Raw genomic sequence first — 16,906 nt, forward strand, 5'->3', positions numbered from 1 at the left:
GATTTTTTGTTTTATTGTTTGAATTGTGCAAAATAAAAAATAACTTGAATCTGCAAAGTTAAGTAATGCTTTTTTCTTTTCTTTCAGCTTCCCATGAGACGTGTGAAGAATGTATAAACTTTTATTATAAATCAAATTGCAATGAGATTAATTTTCGAAAATCTGTTCATGCCAGATCACAGCCAAGAAATCCTCTCCCATGTCACGTATATTTGACCATGCATGACACATGTGACATTTGAACGTACATTAATACAATCAGCTGACATCATCAATAACTTCTGTATGCCTTCAGTTCAATGTGGTTTTGACACATTATCGTAATTTTTCATCATGCTCAGCGCACAACAACAACTTCAAAGAGCGATGTGTCACTATAATCAATGTTCACATCATCAGCGAAGATGCAATCTTGTTCAGATAGCTGTGCATGTAAGGGCACGACATCAAGGCCGCTTGTTGGTGACTGACGCCGCCTTCCAAGTTAGCAGAAGCTTTTTCTTGTGTCATGCTCCCTCGACTTCCTGCTTCTCTGAAGGAAAAGAGCTGCGACCCTGTCTCTGACTTGACCTGCTGGTTTTCCTCCTGAGGCCTGATGGCTGTGCTTGCATGGTGCATTACCCCGAGTGGCACTTTGTCTCATGCAACTGTTCTACTTGGAGCAGCGGCTCAAGGCGAATGGTGTTTTCCTGGTTGTATCCAGCAGGGGGCAGGTTGAGACCATTTGTTGCACACGTTTCCCCTTCTGCACTCACTTTCAACTCCATCTGCTTTTAACTTGGACGTTATGTTTTCAGTACATCATTAATGGGGGTTTACTGTATACACGAGTTGTTTAACTCACAGTCTAACATCATGTACACTCAATTTGTTTTAATAGCGTCAATAAAAGCATACGCATGTTAAACAAAGCATGACACATTACATTTTGTAATGTACAACCTTGAAATGTACACACGTCTCTGAATTTAGCCAAATGCAAAAATAAATGAATGCATTGACGCCACATACTTCATCCAAGGAGATCTTACTGTGGTTAATAATACAAAAAATGAATAGAATAATTAGAAACAAACAGGAATATGTCTTTATTATGCCTCCAACATTTGACCCAAAGGCTCCGTCCACTGGAAAGAAAGAAATCGTGAAACACTTAAAAAGTTTTCAAAGTTTATTTATTTTTTCATTTATCTTCAAAAAGCAAGAAAATATACTCTTTTCTTCCAGAAATAATAAATATACAATACTCGTTTTTTTTATGAACAAAATGCACAATTTACAAAAAACAGTGGCAACAGAGTGCTCCGTCTCCTACACAGTACTGTTTGACTGCATGCATTCAACTCATTTATCACAGAGTTATAACTGGTATTAGTACCTCCTACTCTCATTATTAGCGTCTTACTTTTCTACACAGTATTACAGTTTTTATTCGGGAGAAAGTTCCGCCGCTCAAACTCATTACGTCGTCTTCATTGAGCTATGTGTTTGTTATTCTACCATAATACTTTCACGAGGCTTGAAGAACACAGTCCATTCGTTGCTTGTATCCCGCAAACATTTTGAGACTCGACAAGCTTGTGAAGACTCCGGCCGGCAGGAGCGGATCCCTCGCCGTCGATGGCGGCGCCTCCTCTCCTCCGTCTCCTTCCTGCGATGCGTTGATGGTCACTCCTTGTTGATCACAGTCCACTGCTCTGGTTTGGAGGCGGCAGCGTCTGCAGTGTTTGTCTGTGAGATGACGCTGTCCGGTGGTCAGGAGGTGAACAGCGTGTGTGTTAACAGCCAGGCTAGAGTACAAGACAGCGTGAGTGTGAGGCGGGCTGAGGCCGACCGGGACGAGCTGGGGTCGGGCGGCGTGGAGGAAGCTGGACTGGGAGGTTGCTCCGTCCGTCTGTGCTGCTCCTGGTGAGTCATCGGAGGCTCCACCGTCACATAGCCGTTGATTATCCTCACGCTCGGCGGTGGAGTCGTGCTGCAGGGAAGAGGGAACAAGAAATCAGAGCTGGTTCTGGTGTCCTTAAGCTGAAAGTCCCCGTAGTAAACCGATCACAACAGATATCTCACCTGTCCCCGATGCGGACCCACAGGTCGCTGAAGAGGCGGGGCCTCCCGTGGCCGCGGTGGGTTTTCCGAGGCCGCTTGTGACGTCCGAACTCCTCCAGCTGGCTCAGGCTGTCGGGGAGCAGAATGTGAGGCAGCTCCTCGTCCCCGAGGCCGGGCATGCCCTCATCGTAGTCCAGCTCCGTCTCGGACGGACTGGACAGCCAGCTGTCGGGGGACGACGTGCTGTTGTTGGTTCCCTCCTCGCCGGACCGCGCTGAAGGCTCTTTAGCCGGTTTGCTCCTGGAGCAGGACAAAAAAACAGACGGTCAGTTCATCCCCATGGAAAGCCCACTCGGGATATTTAGCCGTATACAAAAGGTATCACTGAAACCTTTGACTCATAGATGGAAAATAAGTAAACTATAACACTGTTCCGCTTTTTTGAATGTTATCGTTTGTGTTTTCTGGCCACCATTGCGTTTCTCTCAACATCTCTTTACTTCAATCAAGGACGTGGAGGCGTTGCTCTATAAACGCTGTACTGAGAGGCAGAAATACCCAGCAGGCAACATTAGAGGAAGTGACCGTACCGTTGCATTAAAACTGACATCTGCCCAAAACAGACCACCCAGAATTGCCGACCACTCCACATTTGCCATCCTCCTCTTTCTTCCACCCATTACTCATACTTTCTCCTCTCTTGTTCTTTAACTGTCAATATGGCTCACATGTGACTTTGTGTTTCAAGCTAGAACATCAAAAAAGCCTCAGAGTTACACTGAAACGAGCCATAAACAGCAGAAAATATAAGGTTTCTTATGCTCGTGCCAAACATTGATATTACAAAATAATTTATCAAACATAATACAAATCCTGGGATGGGTCTTAGTCATGATTTCTACAGCTCACGCATATTGGTCTTGTCCCTCCGGTCATCATGAATTTGATTATCTGCTCTTCTACAGACATCCCCCCTCGGTCAGGGTGATGATAGCTCCAGGCCTGCGATCAAGCTACTGTGGAGCCAAACCCACCTCCAGCCCACTCTGTCTGTCAGTCATATAATAATACACTCTTTAAGACCTTCTGCCAGGCGGCCCGTAACACTCCAGCTCTGAGGCGAACAGCTTTCCTAAACACCTCTTATTCAGCCATCCTGTGGTGTTTTCCCTTCGCCTGTCTTGTCACCTTCTATCAGGGAGCTAACCGTGTCTGAGCACACGTATGAGTGTGCGGTCATGTGGTCGCGCGTATGTGTGTGTGTGAGCGCAGCATCCGCGAGTGTGTCGTGACCACAGTAAGTCAGTCCACTTGTCAGCTTTGACGCCAGAACCACTGGCTGAAGCCCACAACTCTGCAAACAGGGCGTAAGGGAGATTGGAAGGCTGCGTTTACGGATATGAAGTTTGCACGGAGAAGTTAGTAAAAGCCTCGGCTGGAATGTTTGGATGGATGCATTTACTGTTTTTAAAAGGAATGCCCCATGTTGTTTCCAATTTCGCCCTAATTCAAGTGGCTTTCATTCCGATTTTATCATGGGACCATAGATCAATCTCTTCGTGGGTGGAGTGCTGCTGTGCGCCAAGGAATGGGGGTACACACACACACACACACACACACACACACACACACACACACACTCTCTGAGTTATTAGGAGGGGTTGTGGAAGGTTGTTGTGAAGTGCTGCAGCAGGACGCCAAGGCTCCGTGAGTTTAAGTGTGTGTACAACCCTCCTTGGCACTGTGGATCCCTCCACTCGCCCGGCATACACACGGGTAAGTGTGTGTTTGTGTTGACCGTGGTACCAGTGGCTGCTGAGAACAGGCAGAACCGCCTCTGGCAGCTCGCCTTTGGCGAGGGAGGGAAGGAGGGCAGAGGGGAGGAAGGTGAGGGAGTTGATGGAGTGCAGTATCAAAGGATTCCTGCATAGCTTAGTTTTATTTGTTACAGAGCACAATTTGGAGCGTATCAGCGTTGCACTTCAATAAATCTACTGAGGTTAAATAGCTCGACTCTGGGGAGAGTGAGACGGATGTTGCCTGGCTGAGTTGATGGATGTCCACATGTATCTGCTCGCCTGCCAAAAACTAAGAGTGCACAAATGTTTTCTTACACAGTCCATATTCCCGTAAACCGCCGGTGTGTGTGATGCCGGCACATCGTCACACCCTCTTTGTCTTTTTCCATTCATCTTTTTAGGGTCTCAAGTGTAATCTGTGATTTGATTGTCGGCGCAAAAACTGGCATCAGCTGGTGATTGGATTGTGTTTGAATTATTTTGCCTCCAGAATAAAATACGAAGACTATTATGAACTTCGGCAGTGATGTCAAACAATCACTGCATTTTGTCATTTAGGAACCCGAAGCAATCATCCACTTCCCCTTGTTTTTTCAACAGCAGATTTTTGTTTGCGTCTTTGTAACCACAGCACTTTAATCCAATGACACGCTCCGTCGTCTGTTCCACTCCTCTCTGCACACTCACTCTGGGACGGGCTCTTGGTGATCAGACGGCACGTGGACGATCTGGTAGCCCTCCTGCCTCAGGATGTCCAGCACACTGTGGTTCCCCAGGAAGTGACCTAACGGGAGGCAAAAAGGTCACGACAGATCCAAAACAAGCAAGACAGAGTTGAAGCAGGTTTTCGGATAAATATAACCTGAAAATACATTTTGATGCTTTTTACAGCAACTTCAGTGCCTTTAAACACTGGACCCTCCCCCACTAAAGGAGATGTTCATCCATCCGAGGTGTCGGGATTCTTATATACTTATTATATATGGTGTCCCGTCAGAAGCAAGAAACCGGATCGTGGAGGATCTGTGAGATAACAGGGACTGTTCAAGTCTTCTGGACCCACTTGTTGCTCGGTAATGACCCCATCTTGTCAGCACTCAACCTCCTGCCCCGTCTCCGCCCCTCTTTCCTTCACCTTGTGTATGATTCCTTCGGCCGGACATCAAACATGCGGGGCCTCAGCCCCACACTGATAAAAGCTGCTTCTTTTTAAAGGAGAAATTCTCCAGTAACCCTGCGTGTCACTCAACCTGGCAATAAGCTCTAATGTAGCCGGACATCACCCCACTACACACACACACACACACAATGTAGCCTGACATCACCCCACTACACACACACACACACCCGAATAGAAGAATTCGCATCCAGAAATGTTGCAAACGCGCAGGAATTCACACACTCGCACACCTCCGCTCTTTCTGCCGCAGCTTATTAACAACACGTTGACAATATTCGAGCCGCTCACTGGCTTTTTTGTCAGGGCCTTCTGCTCCCACTCAGCTGCTCGCCCCGCTGCCAATTTTGATCATTATGATGTTCCTGATCATTCCTGAGAGTCGGAGAAAGAGGCACGCGGTGTTACACTTTCTTGGCAGCCGAGTTCAAAGGCAGCGCTCCGATAGGCTGCGCAGTGAGCGGAGGCTTCTAACAACAGAGTGTCGGCGAGATCAGATGGATTACACAGAGGGAGAGTGTGAGTTTTTTGTCTGGGTAAAAGGTGGGAGCATGTCTTTTTTTATTTGTGCGTGTGTTCTTGTTTGGCTATACATATGCAGACAAAATATCTTCGCAGTTGCAGATCGAGGATGCATTTCTCAACGGTTTCAAGGCGGTTGAAAGTGATCTTGTCGAGGCAATAAAATACACCTTCAGAAAATAGAGTTCAAATTACATCCCTTTCATAACCACAACATGAAGACGTGTTGTCGTTCAGCATAATCTGGTACACGCATTCATGTCTGCCTCGGGATGAATTGTAATAGCTTTGGCGATCCCTTAGAGAGATAGTTTGTTCTTTTTGAAGTGTGGATGAGGTAATTATAGTTAGAGTATACTAGCTTCACTAGATGCAGTCGGCACGCCCTCGGTTCAGAGAAGCAGGCGGGAGGACCAACAAGAGCAAAGCAATGCACGGCTGTGGACGGGGGGCCGCAGTAAAGGTATTGGAGCACAAATTGACACTATATTTAGAATATTTTTACTGCTGTATACTTTGCCACCAGACAGCCCTTTCCGACAGGGAGCTAAGGCCTCCATTCATGTTGGTGTTTTTCAGGGGATATTTCGGATTCACCAAAGTTGCACAATTACACGGAGAACCAACCGTTTGAGGCAGCGGTGGACCAGAGGGTCCGTAAAAAAAGTATATAGAGCTTTGAACACAATGTCGATGGATCTAAGTGCTTCAGCTCACCGTCTGAAAGGGAAGTCTGACTGTGAGGTAAAGTGGTGAAGATACTGTCAGTGCAGCGTACACTTTATTTATGTTTATTAGATAGAGATTTATTTAGGTGGGCCTTTTCTTATCAGCTAAAATATGTTTTGCTACTGCTCGTACTTTCCCAAAGCGGTGGCCGTACTGACTGCAATACACTGACTATGTATTTTTCTAATGTCACCATGAGGACACAGATTGCTTTTTGTTACTTTTTTTTGCAAACGATGTACTCTACGGTTGACTTATGTCATACCATAACATATACAGTAAGTAGTAGCCTATAATATTGCAGTTAAATTGTAATGATATCTGGAAAAAAGCCGACGACACAAAATACCTCAATTACCACCAATTCTTCTCCTCTCCTCTCTTGCATTCTTCTTTCTTTCCTTTCATCCCTTTCTCCTAAAAAGAGTCAGTGACCGCATGCTGACAGATTCAACCACCCTCATATCTGTGTCAAGCAGCTATTTTCATTAATTTCTGCAGGCCGGGGGCAGAGAAGAACACCTCCTGTGTGTTCAGCCGGGTGTGAGGTCAAGCGGGCTGTTTGATGTGCGGACTTGATTTCCTCTGCTGTCACGCAGACAGAGCAGTGTGTTGGTGTTTGTTTATTTGTATGATGAAATTGTAGGGTTTTTTTTCTCCTTTACAGCCAGCCGACCACATGCTTTTCATTTCTGAGACACACCTGCTGTAAATCTGACATTCTTTCAGTGCTCGATCTCCCGAGTATCCCTGTCAGTAAACCCCATTCTTTGTTTCCAGGATGCTGTAAACATGCAACCACTTCTTAAACAACAACATGCTGCATCCAAACAAACACGGCAGCAATGCAAACACATATGTCTGCAAGACACGAATAAACCACAGCTACAAACATACACCTGTGCACACACGCCCACACACACACACACACAAACACACGCACACACAAAAAATGTCCTAATCCAGTTGAAAACCTCAACGTGTCAAATTTCGGTAACTTGATGTTTGAACCTAAATTGAGGGATAGCTCGGTTCCCCATGAGTTGGCACAATTTGTCAAACTAACATAAATGTTCATATGATTTTCTGATAATTTTGACTTTTGGGGCAAAAGGTTTATTCACAAGCTTTTCATCTGACAACAGTGGCATGTGTTTGTTAGTTGCTGTGTGTTTTTGTGGTTCATCTGTGTGTGTGTGTGTGTGTGTGTGTGTGTTTGTGTGTGTGTGTGTGTGTGTGATATCCAGACAGTAAACTGCGGTGCTTCTGAAGCAGAGAGCCAACCCAACAAACAGCTGACTCCTAATTGCTCCCCTGCTACATGTTGCACTGTATATTATACTACAAAACATGCATCTGATGTGTGTATGGAAGTTAAAGTACTAATGTATTACATTTTGTACACAAATAACTGTCTCTTGATTTGCTATTTTCCAGTTTAAAAATTTCAAAGTCTTCCGTGTGGAGGAACTATTTATAGTTCACAACAAGGTCTGTGAATTATCTCGAGTCACCGGATCATGATTTCTGATAAATAGCACAACAGTACTTTGTGATTTTGCGGTGAATTGTCCCACCAGCAATAGGTTTTCTTAAAAGAGGAACAATGAGTCAGCATTTTCTATTTTTTGCTCACAGACTTTAATAGAACATTGGCCACATGACGTAAAGGCTTCTGTAACTTCTCTAACAATGAGAAGGCAAAATATTATTCCAAAGACATACTACTTATTTTTCCCTCATGTTGTGTCACCACCATGAGCACATTGTTTTGATGTTTTGCAGAAGTCCCTCTATTTCCATGATTAAGATTTTTATGGTTTTGTTGTGAAGGTTAGGTTTGAGAGATCGCGGTCTTGGTTAAATATTGACAAAGTCAAGAGTGACTTGAAGCACGAGACAGGACGTGTTTACCTCACTTCCTAACGTTTAATCGGAACCACAATCTTCCCCCGAAAGCTTAATCAAAGAGAGTTTGTTACTAAACCTCACCACATGCTGGACGTGGAATGCTCTGATTACAATGTGTATGTTGGGACGTCAGCAGCCCACTTAAACATCATGCAGCCCAGTGAAACAGCAGACGGCCTTTAGCTTCTGTACTGGGAGCATTCCCCGCTGAACAACTTCAACATATAATCATGTTAAATAGGTGCACTATAGGACCAGGGATGTGATCTAAAGGTATTATACATTTATCATTTTATCTCGACTTTAAAGTACATACGGTAGTTTTATGAATTCGTTATTATTAACTATTCATTTCCAGTGTGAACGATATACTCAAAAGTTACTTAAAAGGAGACATATACTGTGCTTATTTCCAGGTTTATTTTTGTATTTTATATTTTAGAACATGTTTACATGATTTAATGTTAAAAAAAACGTCCTATTTTTTCTGAAACACCCCGTTTTTGCACCTTTTAATGGAATTGCGTTGCATCACAGTCGACATCACATCCGCACGGTAACGCTGACGGCTTGTTTAAAAGGCACCGTTTCTCAATAAAGGCTGTGTGTCTTTCTCCGTGATTGAGTGTTTTGATACTTTCGTAGTATTTATACATCACTGCTTTATAACAATAAAGAAAGACTTTCTACAACTCGGGATCTTTAAGATTTCAGTCCGGTTGATTCATAATTTAATTTAGAAAACAATGGAACTTGTTTAGTTAAGTTTGAGTCTTGGGCAGTGTCTGAAATTCCATTCAAACATGCTCTTCAGAACTGTGTGCATCGTTCCATGTTATGTGTGTATTCAATGGAGTAAACAACTTAATACAGTATTTCTTTAGGGAGATTTTGCCACGGGCGTCCAGTTTGTAAATATTGCAATACCTTCATCAGTGGGCCATAGGCTCCATCACCATTGCACTACTTACTTCTGCAAATTATTTAAATGAAAATCTTTGAGATTGCCACTTTAATATGTATTCTTTGCAATTGGGACCAGGCTTCAGTCTTTATCATCATCTGCTTCACAGTGTTTTATTGGCAGAGTACCGCGTGGTTTAATTCAAGACATGTAGCGATGTAACTTGTGGTAAAGTGGCTTTAAACCACTTACAACCACTTTCCCCATATCACCCGACCCTCCGGCCTTTCTCACCGCTCTGCTGTCGTCACTATCAATAAAGAAGATGTGCCTTAAATATTTCCGCTGCTAAAAATAAGAAGATTCAGGAGCAACGGTGACTTCTTGCAGTGTGTGTTCTTACCTTCCAGGGTGTTTCCCCCTCCTGAGAGCAGAGTTAATGACCCAGTTACTCCTCTGTTTAATAACCTCTCATCCTGATTTCCACCTACAGTAGCGCCTGAATACTTGGTCCTCCACTTCTCCGCCTGCCTGTGTTTACTGTCGCCGCCTCTCGTCTCAGGTCATCCGTCTGGCTTTCCAGACTCAATCATGTCTTTTTAAATCATTCGTGCACGTCCGCCTGTCACTGCGGCTCCGTCTTCCAGCCACTTTGTTTATCAGTCAGTTTTTCCTCTCTCCCTGTCAGTTTGTGTATGAATGCAGGAGTGTTTGTTGCAAAAAAGGAGGTGTTGAAGCATGTCTATCTGGTTGCCAGCTGGGCTCAACTCTAACACCAGCCTGGGCCGGCACTCCTTCTATCTCTCCAGCCTCCTTGTTTGTTCCCTCTCTCCATCACAGACGTAGTCTCACCATGCCTCCTTGTATGTCTATTCATCTTCGTTCCAAAGACAAGTGTAATGGAAACAGGGAGCATGTTAAGCATTGGAGATTGGTCCCAAAAAAAAAAATACACAGGAAGAGAATTATGTTTTAGTTTTTTTCAGTTCTGCGCAAACAAATGTGTTTGCAATTACACCGTGTAAACAATGGATCAACTGATGCACGCTTGTGGTTTAAAAACATCCCACATGGCTTGCAAACAGACCACCTCGTATGAAAATTGCAATCACAGCATAAACAGTCAGAAAACACGAGGGCGGAGAGTTTACTGATGGATTGAGTGTAAAACAAGAGGAAGGACGCCGAAAAGATAGATAGATATGGAGAATAGCTTGAGGAAGTGAGTGGAGGTGGAGAGGGAGGATAAATGTAGAGGCATTGCATTGACGTACATGCTCTACCAGCCAGAGTGCATGCTGGGTGCTGTTGCCACATTATGGTCCAAACAAACACAAGCTGTTGCCTTCCAGCCATTTAAACTCCAGACGAAAGAGGGATGAACACAGTGAAGAGAGAGCCCCAGTAAACAGCGGAAAAATGCACTCCACTTTATAGTGGACAACGGGTGTGTTCCTCTTGAGATTTGTTAGGAAATGTGTTTCAGTGTTAGTGTGTGCACCGGCATCTCCCTGGCTGTGTGTTTGTGTGTGTGTGTGTGTGTGTGTGTGTGTGTGTGTGTGTGTGTGTGTGTGTGTGTGTGTGTGTGTGTGTGTGTGTGGGTGACAAATTAAAGGAAGAACTTAAGGTGTTGGACCACCGTGAGTCTCTCGAGGATCACCATTCTTTCATAGATTATCCTCCCATTTGGTGTTGTGATGGTGGAGAAATCCGCCTACTTGCTCGGCCCAAACAGAGACTGTCCAATCATCGGTAACCGCGTATCGCTACAGCATCGGAACTACATACATATATATATATATTTCTCTAGAATATTGACAGTTTGCTATTTTTCCTCCGTCTTCATCATCATTGCGGATCATGTGTAAAATGAGGCTATCCATGTGGGTGATTAATCACTAATTCACTTTAATCAAGATATCGGCACTCTTGCTATTCTTTGCCATCACCACCAAGAGGTGGGGTCACACTTTTTCCTGAGAGAACCGTTGTGCGTTGGTTCTCGTTTTAAAACAAATCGGCCCGATCAGCCGGAGATGGAATTCTCAACCAGCTCTGAAGTTAGCACATTACCTGACGATGAAATGTGCCATGGACCGTTCAGCCAACAAAATCCATGGCTGTTTGTTGGGTTGTTACTTTTTTTCCTGTGTGAAATCAAAGAAGCACTGTCAATCTTCGAGTGGTAAATTGGCCACAGTTGTAATCGTAGTATGTGCCATGAAAGAACAAAGAGCTAAGCTTTGCTGAGGGTCATTTGGGTTGAGATCCGGTGGTGAGGTCATTTTCATGCGTTCATATTTCCATGGCTCCTCGTGCCTGTTATGGAAGTGTCCACATTTGTTACAATTCAGGTTTCATTTTATTTTATAACCTGTTAATCTGCCCACCGTTGTTGTTGTCGACCTGAAGCATTGGATGCTACTGGGTGTGGTAAGACTCTCTCCGTCTTATCCTGTGTAGCACTGCCACTCTTTCCTTGAACAACATATGACTAATGCAACAACGATTTTAATAGGCCCAGCATCCCCAGATTTACAGTACCAAGATCCCTCTATAAATCACACAGCAGCCTTTGGATTAGCAGTGCGGAGCCGGAGAAACAACTACCCACGGCACGGCAGAAATACTTGAACCATTGCCTTGAAAATGAAGCTCTGCTTTCGCTTGATGTGTAAATCTAACGATTTAGGATGTTAAATCCCATCTCCCGCCTCGTAGGCTTGTAGCAGGGGAATAATGACTATCTGGATTCTCTCCCCCCCCCCCCCCCTCGTGCTCCCACATCTCTCACTCATTCCTCATCTCCATAATGACTTCACTTCCCATGCATGCGGCACGACATCTGTCTGTCTCCCTGCACCCCACTGAGGTGTCACGAGCGACGGCTGTTGACGGGGCTGTACCCGCCCAAGTTCTGGTTCTGGTCAACTACGGAGATCAAGAGAGCTGGAGGGGGATCAGATCCAGAGGCCCGACGGCTGCATGCGGCGGGCCTGACTCCGGTCCATGTCAGAGAGGCGCTCAGCGGTTCAGTGTTTGAGGCTTTAAGGTGATTCCCCACGTGGAAAATATTTAGACTGTGTGAGTTTGCCGTTGCAGTTTTGCAGAGCGCTTATGGTCGGCAGAGACAAAAGGGGGGGAAGCGAGGGAGAAACAGAAGGCCGCAAAAGGGGGAAAGTGGAGGAGGAATATAAAAGGAGAAATAAAATAGAGGAAGGAAGCAGCTGAGCGAACACATTTTTGTGAAAATTGCTCTATTGTTTGTTTTTGTTCCTGTCATCTGCTTGTTTCCCTGCTTAAACAAGAGGAGTATAGGGAGCAGCTGGTCAATAGTGCACACACACACACACACACACACACACACACACACACACACACACACACACCCTAACAGAGCTCTGTCTCATGGCAGCCTTTATCTTTCTCATCTCATTCTTGTACCGTCGGTTCATTTCCTCTCCTCCACCCTTCAGTTAAAGTTACAGATGAGAAGGAGACGCATTGAGCTTTCATGTGAGCGTGTAGAAAAGAATCACATACTCACTTTCTTTACAGAATACAAATGCTTCCATGCACGTCATCCTGTTTATGTGTGCATGTGTGTGTGTGTGTGTGTGTGTGTGTGTGTGTGTGTGTGTGTGTGTTTCTGGCATACATTAACCGGAGATGCTGCCCAGCAGGCATGAGCTCAGAGATAAAAGTAAGTGCACGTAGGCATGCAACTGTGTACGTAGCTGTGTGTGTGTGTGTGTGCATTACCGTGTGTGTGTGTGTGTGTGTGTGTGTGTCCGTGTCTGCGCTAGCAGAAACAATGTTCCACATCAGTTGTTTCTCAGAACCACAGGCCGGCTGGTTTTCATTCTTACCATTTAATCAGGGTCTGATTTACACCTGGGACACCAGGTGAATGCAATTAACTACCTAATTGGTACACCAGCAGTGCTATAGGTCCCGAGAAGTGAACCTTTGTGTTGTTGTATTCTTCGGTCACCACAGTTTTCACTGTTTTCTGTTAATGCTCAAAAAGATCAAAGCAAGACAGACTGAAGCATCCATGTGTTTATGAAATGTAGCATGAAGCTTGTTGGCTTTAAAAAAAGGATACGAGATGTTCGTTCAGTTGCTAACGAAGTGTGTAATCTTTGAACAAGCTAATGAGCTGTGAGGATTTCATGAGAGGCCAGAATTAGAGGCAGCTGAACTAAAAGTTACCAGAACCAGAAGATGTTTTCAACTCACCTCAGTTAGATTCCTGAACGTTTACAAGATGATAACCGTACATGTGAACCACGTTAGAGCCAACTCTACGGCTACAATAGTTATACGGCAGGTGTGCTTTCATCGGCTTTGAATATTTTCCAAATATTTGTGTTATGTTTCTTTGTACAACATTTAATGAAACTAATCATGTTAAATGTTGCTTTTTTCCCAATTGAGTTTAAAAAACACTAGAGGGCCAGCTAAAATGATTAAAACAATTATAAAAACAGTAAAGTATGTGCAAAATTCGACGAGGTACAGTACACTGTTGTAATCTAGCCATACCGCAGAAGCCAGAAAAGAAGAAAGCACAGAGCATATTTGTATGTTTTCATTTTGGTGACTTGGATGGAATTTAGCATTCTCGTTTGTGTATGAAACGGACCATCCATAAATTAATACAATAAAATGTGAGTTCTTAGAGATAAATGGTACTTACAAAACAGTTTGTATAACTTTAGTTAGAAAGCGGGAAGCTGGGAGGGACATTTTCACTGTAGTGGACAGAAGTAGCCCTTTATTGGACCAAAGCACTACACACTCTGCAGTGACACACATACACCATCACCCTGCTGCTAATAACCCTGGCCTTTAGGCCAAATCACATTCCATTTAAAAATAAATTAAAATGTGTGCTCCGTCCAAACTGTCAGAAGGAAAGCACTAATAATATCTTTGCATCTCTGCCTGTCTATCTGTCTTCTCCGCACAACACATGACGCACATATATGGCATCTCCGTCACTTCATAAAATGTGTCTGCGCCATGCAGAGGACAGGACGGAGTGAAGCAGGCGAGACAGCAGCGAGGTGTGGCGTCAGTTTCCTAAAGACGAGACAGCGGCAGAGGAAAAGGAAGAGAAAGATAGCAGCTTAAGACAAATAAACTGGCAGAGAGGCAGGTGGAAAGATGGAACCAGAGCCGGCAGCAGACAGTCGAGGAACAAAAAAAAAAAAGGTTGAGAAACGCAGATATGCACAAATGGGGGAAGAGTCACAGAGACAAAGTGACATGCACGCCAAGCAGGCTCTCTCCTTCAGTCATCACTTCAACACCACAGCACCACAAGCGACTGCGAAACACATGGGCCCACTCTGCCTGCACAATGGGCTATTATAGACCCGTACAACAACTTTCAGAACCAGAGCGGCTCAGACTTCAAAACAAGCAAAGCTACATGTGTATTTTTTGACAGTAACTACTCTTTTTGGTGATAGAAATCGTTGGAAGATCATATGACTTTGTGTCATAAACATGACACAGACACAGACACACGTGTGAGTGTGTGTGTGAAGTGGTGTCTAAGCTGCGGCAGCGTCAGGAAATTCCATGGGATGTTTTCAATAAGCCGGGCAGCGGCAGCCAAGGAACTGGCAAATGAAAACCTGCTGAAGCACACCACAGAGCTCTAACAACACACAGCCGACCCTCGCAGAAATCCTCCACTTTTCAGTAACGATATCGCTGTGTGTTCTGTGTTCGTGTATGAAAATGACAGTGTATGTTTGTTGTTTGCCCATGATTGAGAATGCATATTTTACTGAGGGAGTGATGGAAAAAATAATCACATTGAGGCTTGTATCTGTTTACAATAGCAACAAAATGTGTGTGTAATGTGTGTACAGTGTGTCTGGAGGCATGATTTCCCCTCACCGCTATTATCTGGTGCTGCTGTGTCATTCTGTCCAGAGGGAAACAGTGATACGTTCACTTGGCCTCACCAAGAACACTAACGTCATGCCATGGTGGGTGAATTTGATTGGTCCACATTACATAATTCTGATAGGGACCAGAGTGGTGTTAAGGGAAAGGATGAGAGGCTGTGAGGAGACAGACATCTTTCCCTTTTCCACCCATTTCCAGTCTTTACGCTAAGCTAGTTTTTACTGGATCCTAGTTTACTGGCTGCCAGTTTACTGGATCCTAGTATACTGGATCCTAGTTTACTGGCTGCCAGCTTACTGGATCCTATCTTACTGGCTGCCAGTTTACTTGATCCTAGTATACTGGATCCTAGCTTACTGGATCCTAGTTTACTGGCTGCCAGTTTACTTGATCCTAGTATACTGGATCCTAGTTTACTGGCTGCCAACTTACTGGATCCTAGCTTACTAGCTTACCGGCCTACTGGAGATGGACAACATTGGTTACATTCTGTGAAGCAAAGACATAGCTGATGGTCCACCCAAAGGACATTTTGGTTTAAGTAGATGTTACTTCATGCATTCTAGTGGATTTTTGGGTGGTATGCTAAAGATGTAGCCTGGTACCAGCCAAACTTAGCCCCGCCCACAACATTTGAGGTCTGGAAGTTCGGTCTGGCACTGCTCCGTTGGGGAGAAATTATCCAAAATCGAAAATTGTTCGGACCAATCAAATTGTCAGGGCGGGCTTTATACGATGATGGACAGATGACAGTAACGTAATCAACCACGTCACCAAAGAGCGCTTGGGAACCACATGTCATTAACATACCTTAGTCCAGGGGTGGGCAATTCATTTGCCCAAGGGGCCGCATGAGAAATTTGGACCGTTGTGGAGGGCCGAACCAATAGTCTGAACTTAATTCAATTAACTCAATATGAATGTTATTACTTTATTAAAAAACTGTAAATTATATTGTTTTGAGCTGCTACTGGTAAGAATACATGTTACAATAAGGCTATGAAAATAAGTTAACAAAAATGTAAACCGTACCTTAAATATATATGTTAAAGACCAGCAATTTATTAACTTTAAACAAAAGCAATAAGTGCTTTTGATGTTTTCCAGTTCAGTTGTTCATACTCGGTGAGAAAAGTCCAGTCTGTGTTGCTTGAACAAGAGCATGAAGTCTGGTTGAATGAGGTGGAGGTGAAGGACAGCTGACAGGTATCAGAGAGAGAGGATCCGATCTGTTGAACTTCATCACTAGAATGTTTGTTCTCATGTAAAGAGAACCAACATCTTCTGAGCATCTTTCCTCATGTGAGGAACGTTCTCCTCTTTGAAAGAAGAGTGAAGAGCCATAGTGGATCAGACCGCAGGTCAGATCCGCGGCGGCTTTGCGCGATTAATTTTCAATCTGGAGGCGGAGACTGCAGCGCGAGGCTCCTTGGGAGGCGGGGGTTTCGCGACAGAAACTGCAGAACAATACGCTTTCACTTCAGTCTCCAAGTCGGCAACACTGCCCGTCGTGAGGCTGCATAAGCGCACACACAAATAAATCGCCTTCAAAGTAAAAGCAGTGCCGTTTGTATTGCATTCATGGCGTGCACCTTATTTATTTATTTTTCATTTTTGATTGACCTCACGCAGGCCAGACTGGGAGAGCCGCGGGCCGTAAGATGCCCAGGTCTGCCTTAGTCTCTGCTCCTCCTGAGTTTCTCCCGTGGTTGTGTCTGTTTGAAAATCTTCTTCCGTTGCTAACTTCGGGACTCTTTGGGGTAAATAGGATGTCTATGCAGCGAATAGGTTTACAGATGCGCTCCTTAACGCCATCTATCGTCGGAGAGTTTGAAAAGGAACGAACGCGCCTCGGCCCAAAATCAGAAATTTTTTTTGCCGTGAGAAATT

General features: G+C 44.4%; 1 protein-coding gene across 1 annotated transcript in view; it reads right to left on the minus strand.

The window, feature by feature from the left end:
- Nucleotides 1-1,183: 1,183 nt before the first annotated feature.
- Nucleotides 1,184-16,906, minus strand: part of trabd2b (TraB domain containing 2B) — a gene marked incomplete at its 5' end in the record, with an annotated part of 61,595 nt that continues 45,872 nt past the window's right edge. Inside the window, 3 exons of the mRNA XM_079220450.1 lie at nucleotides 1,184-1,975; nucleotides 2,068-2,346; nucleotides 4,533-4,629. Of these exons, the coding sequence (XP_079076576.1) occupies nucleotides 1,756-1,975; nucleotides 2,068-2,346; nucleotides 4,533-4,629 (596 nt within the window). The 3' untranslated portion in view covers nucleotides 1,184-1,755. The remainder of the gene's footprint in view (nucleotides 1,976-2,067; nucleotides 2,347-4,532; nucleotides 4,630-16,906) is intronic.

Source organism: Taurulus bubalis (assembly GCF_910589615.1).
Source record: "Taurulus bubalis genome assembly, chromosome: 7".
Lineage (NCBI taxonomy): Eukaryota > Metazoa > Chordata > Actinopteri > Perciformes > Cottidae > Taurulus > Taurulus bubalis.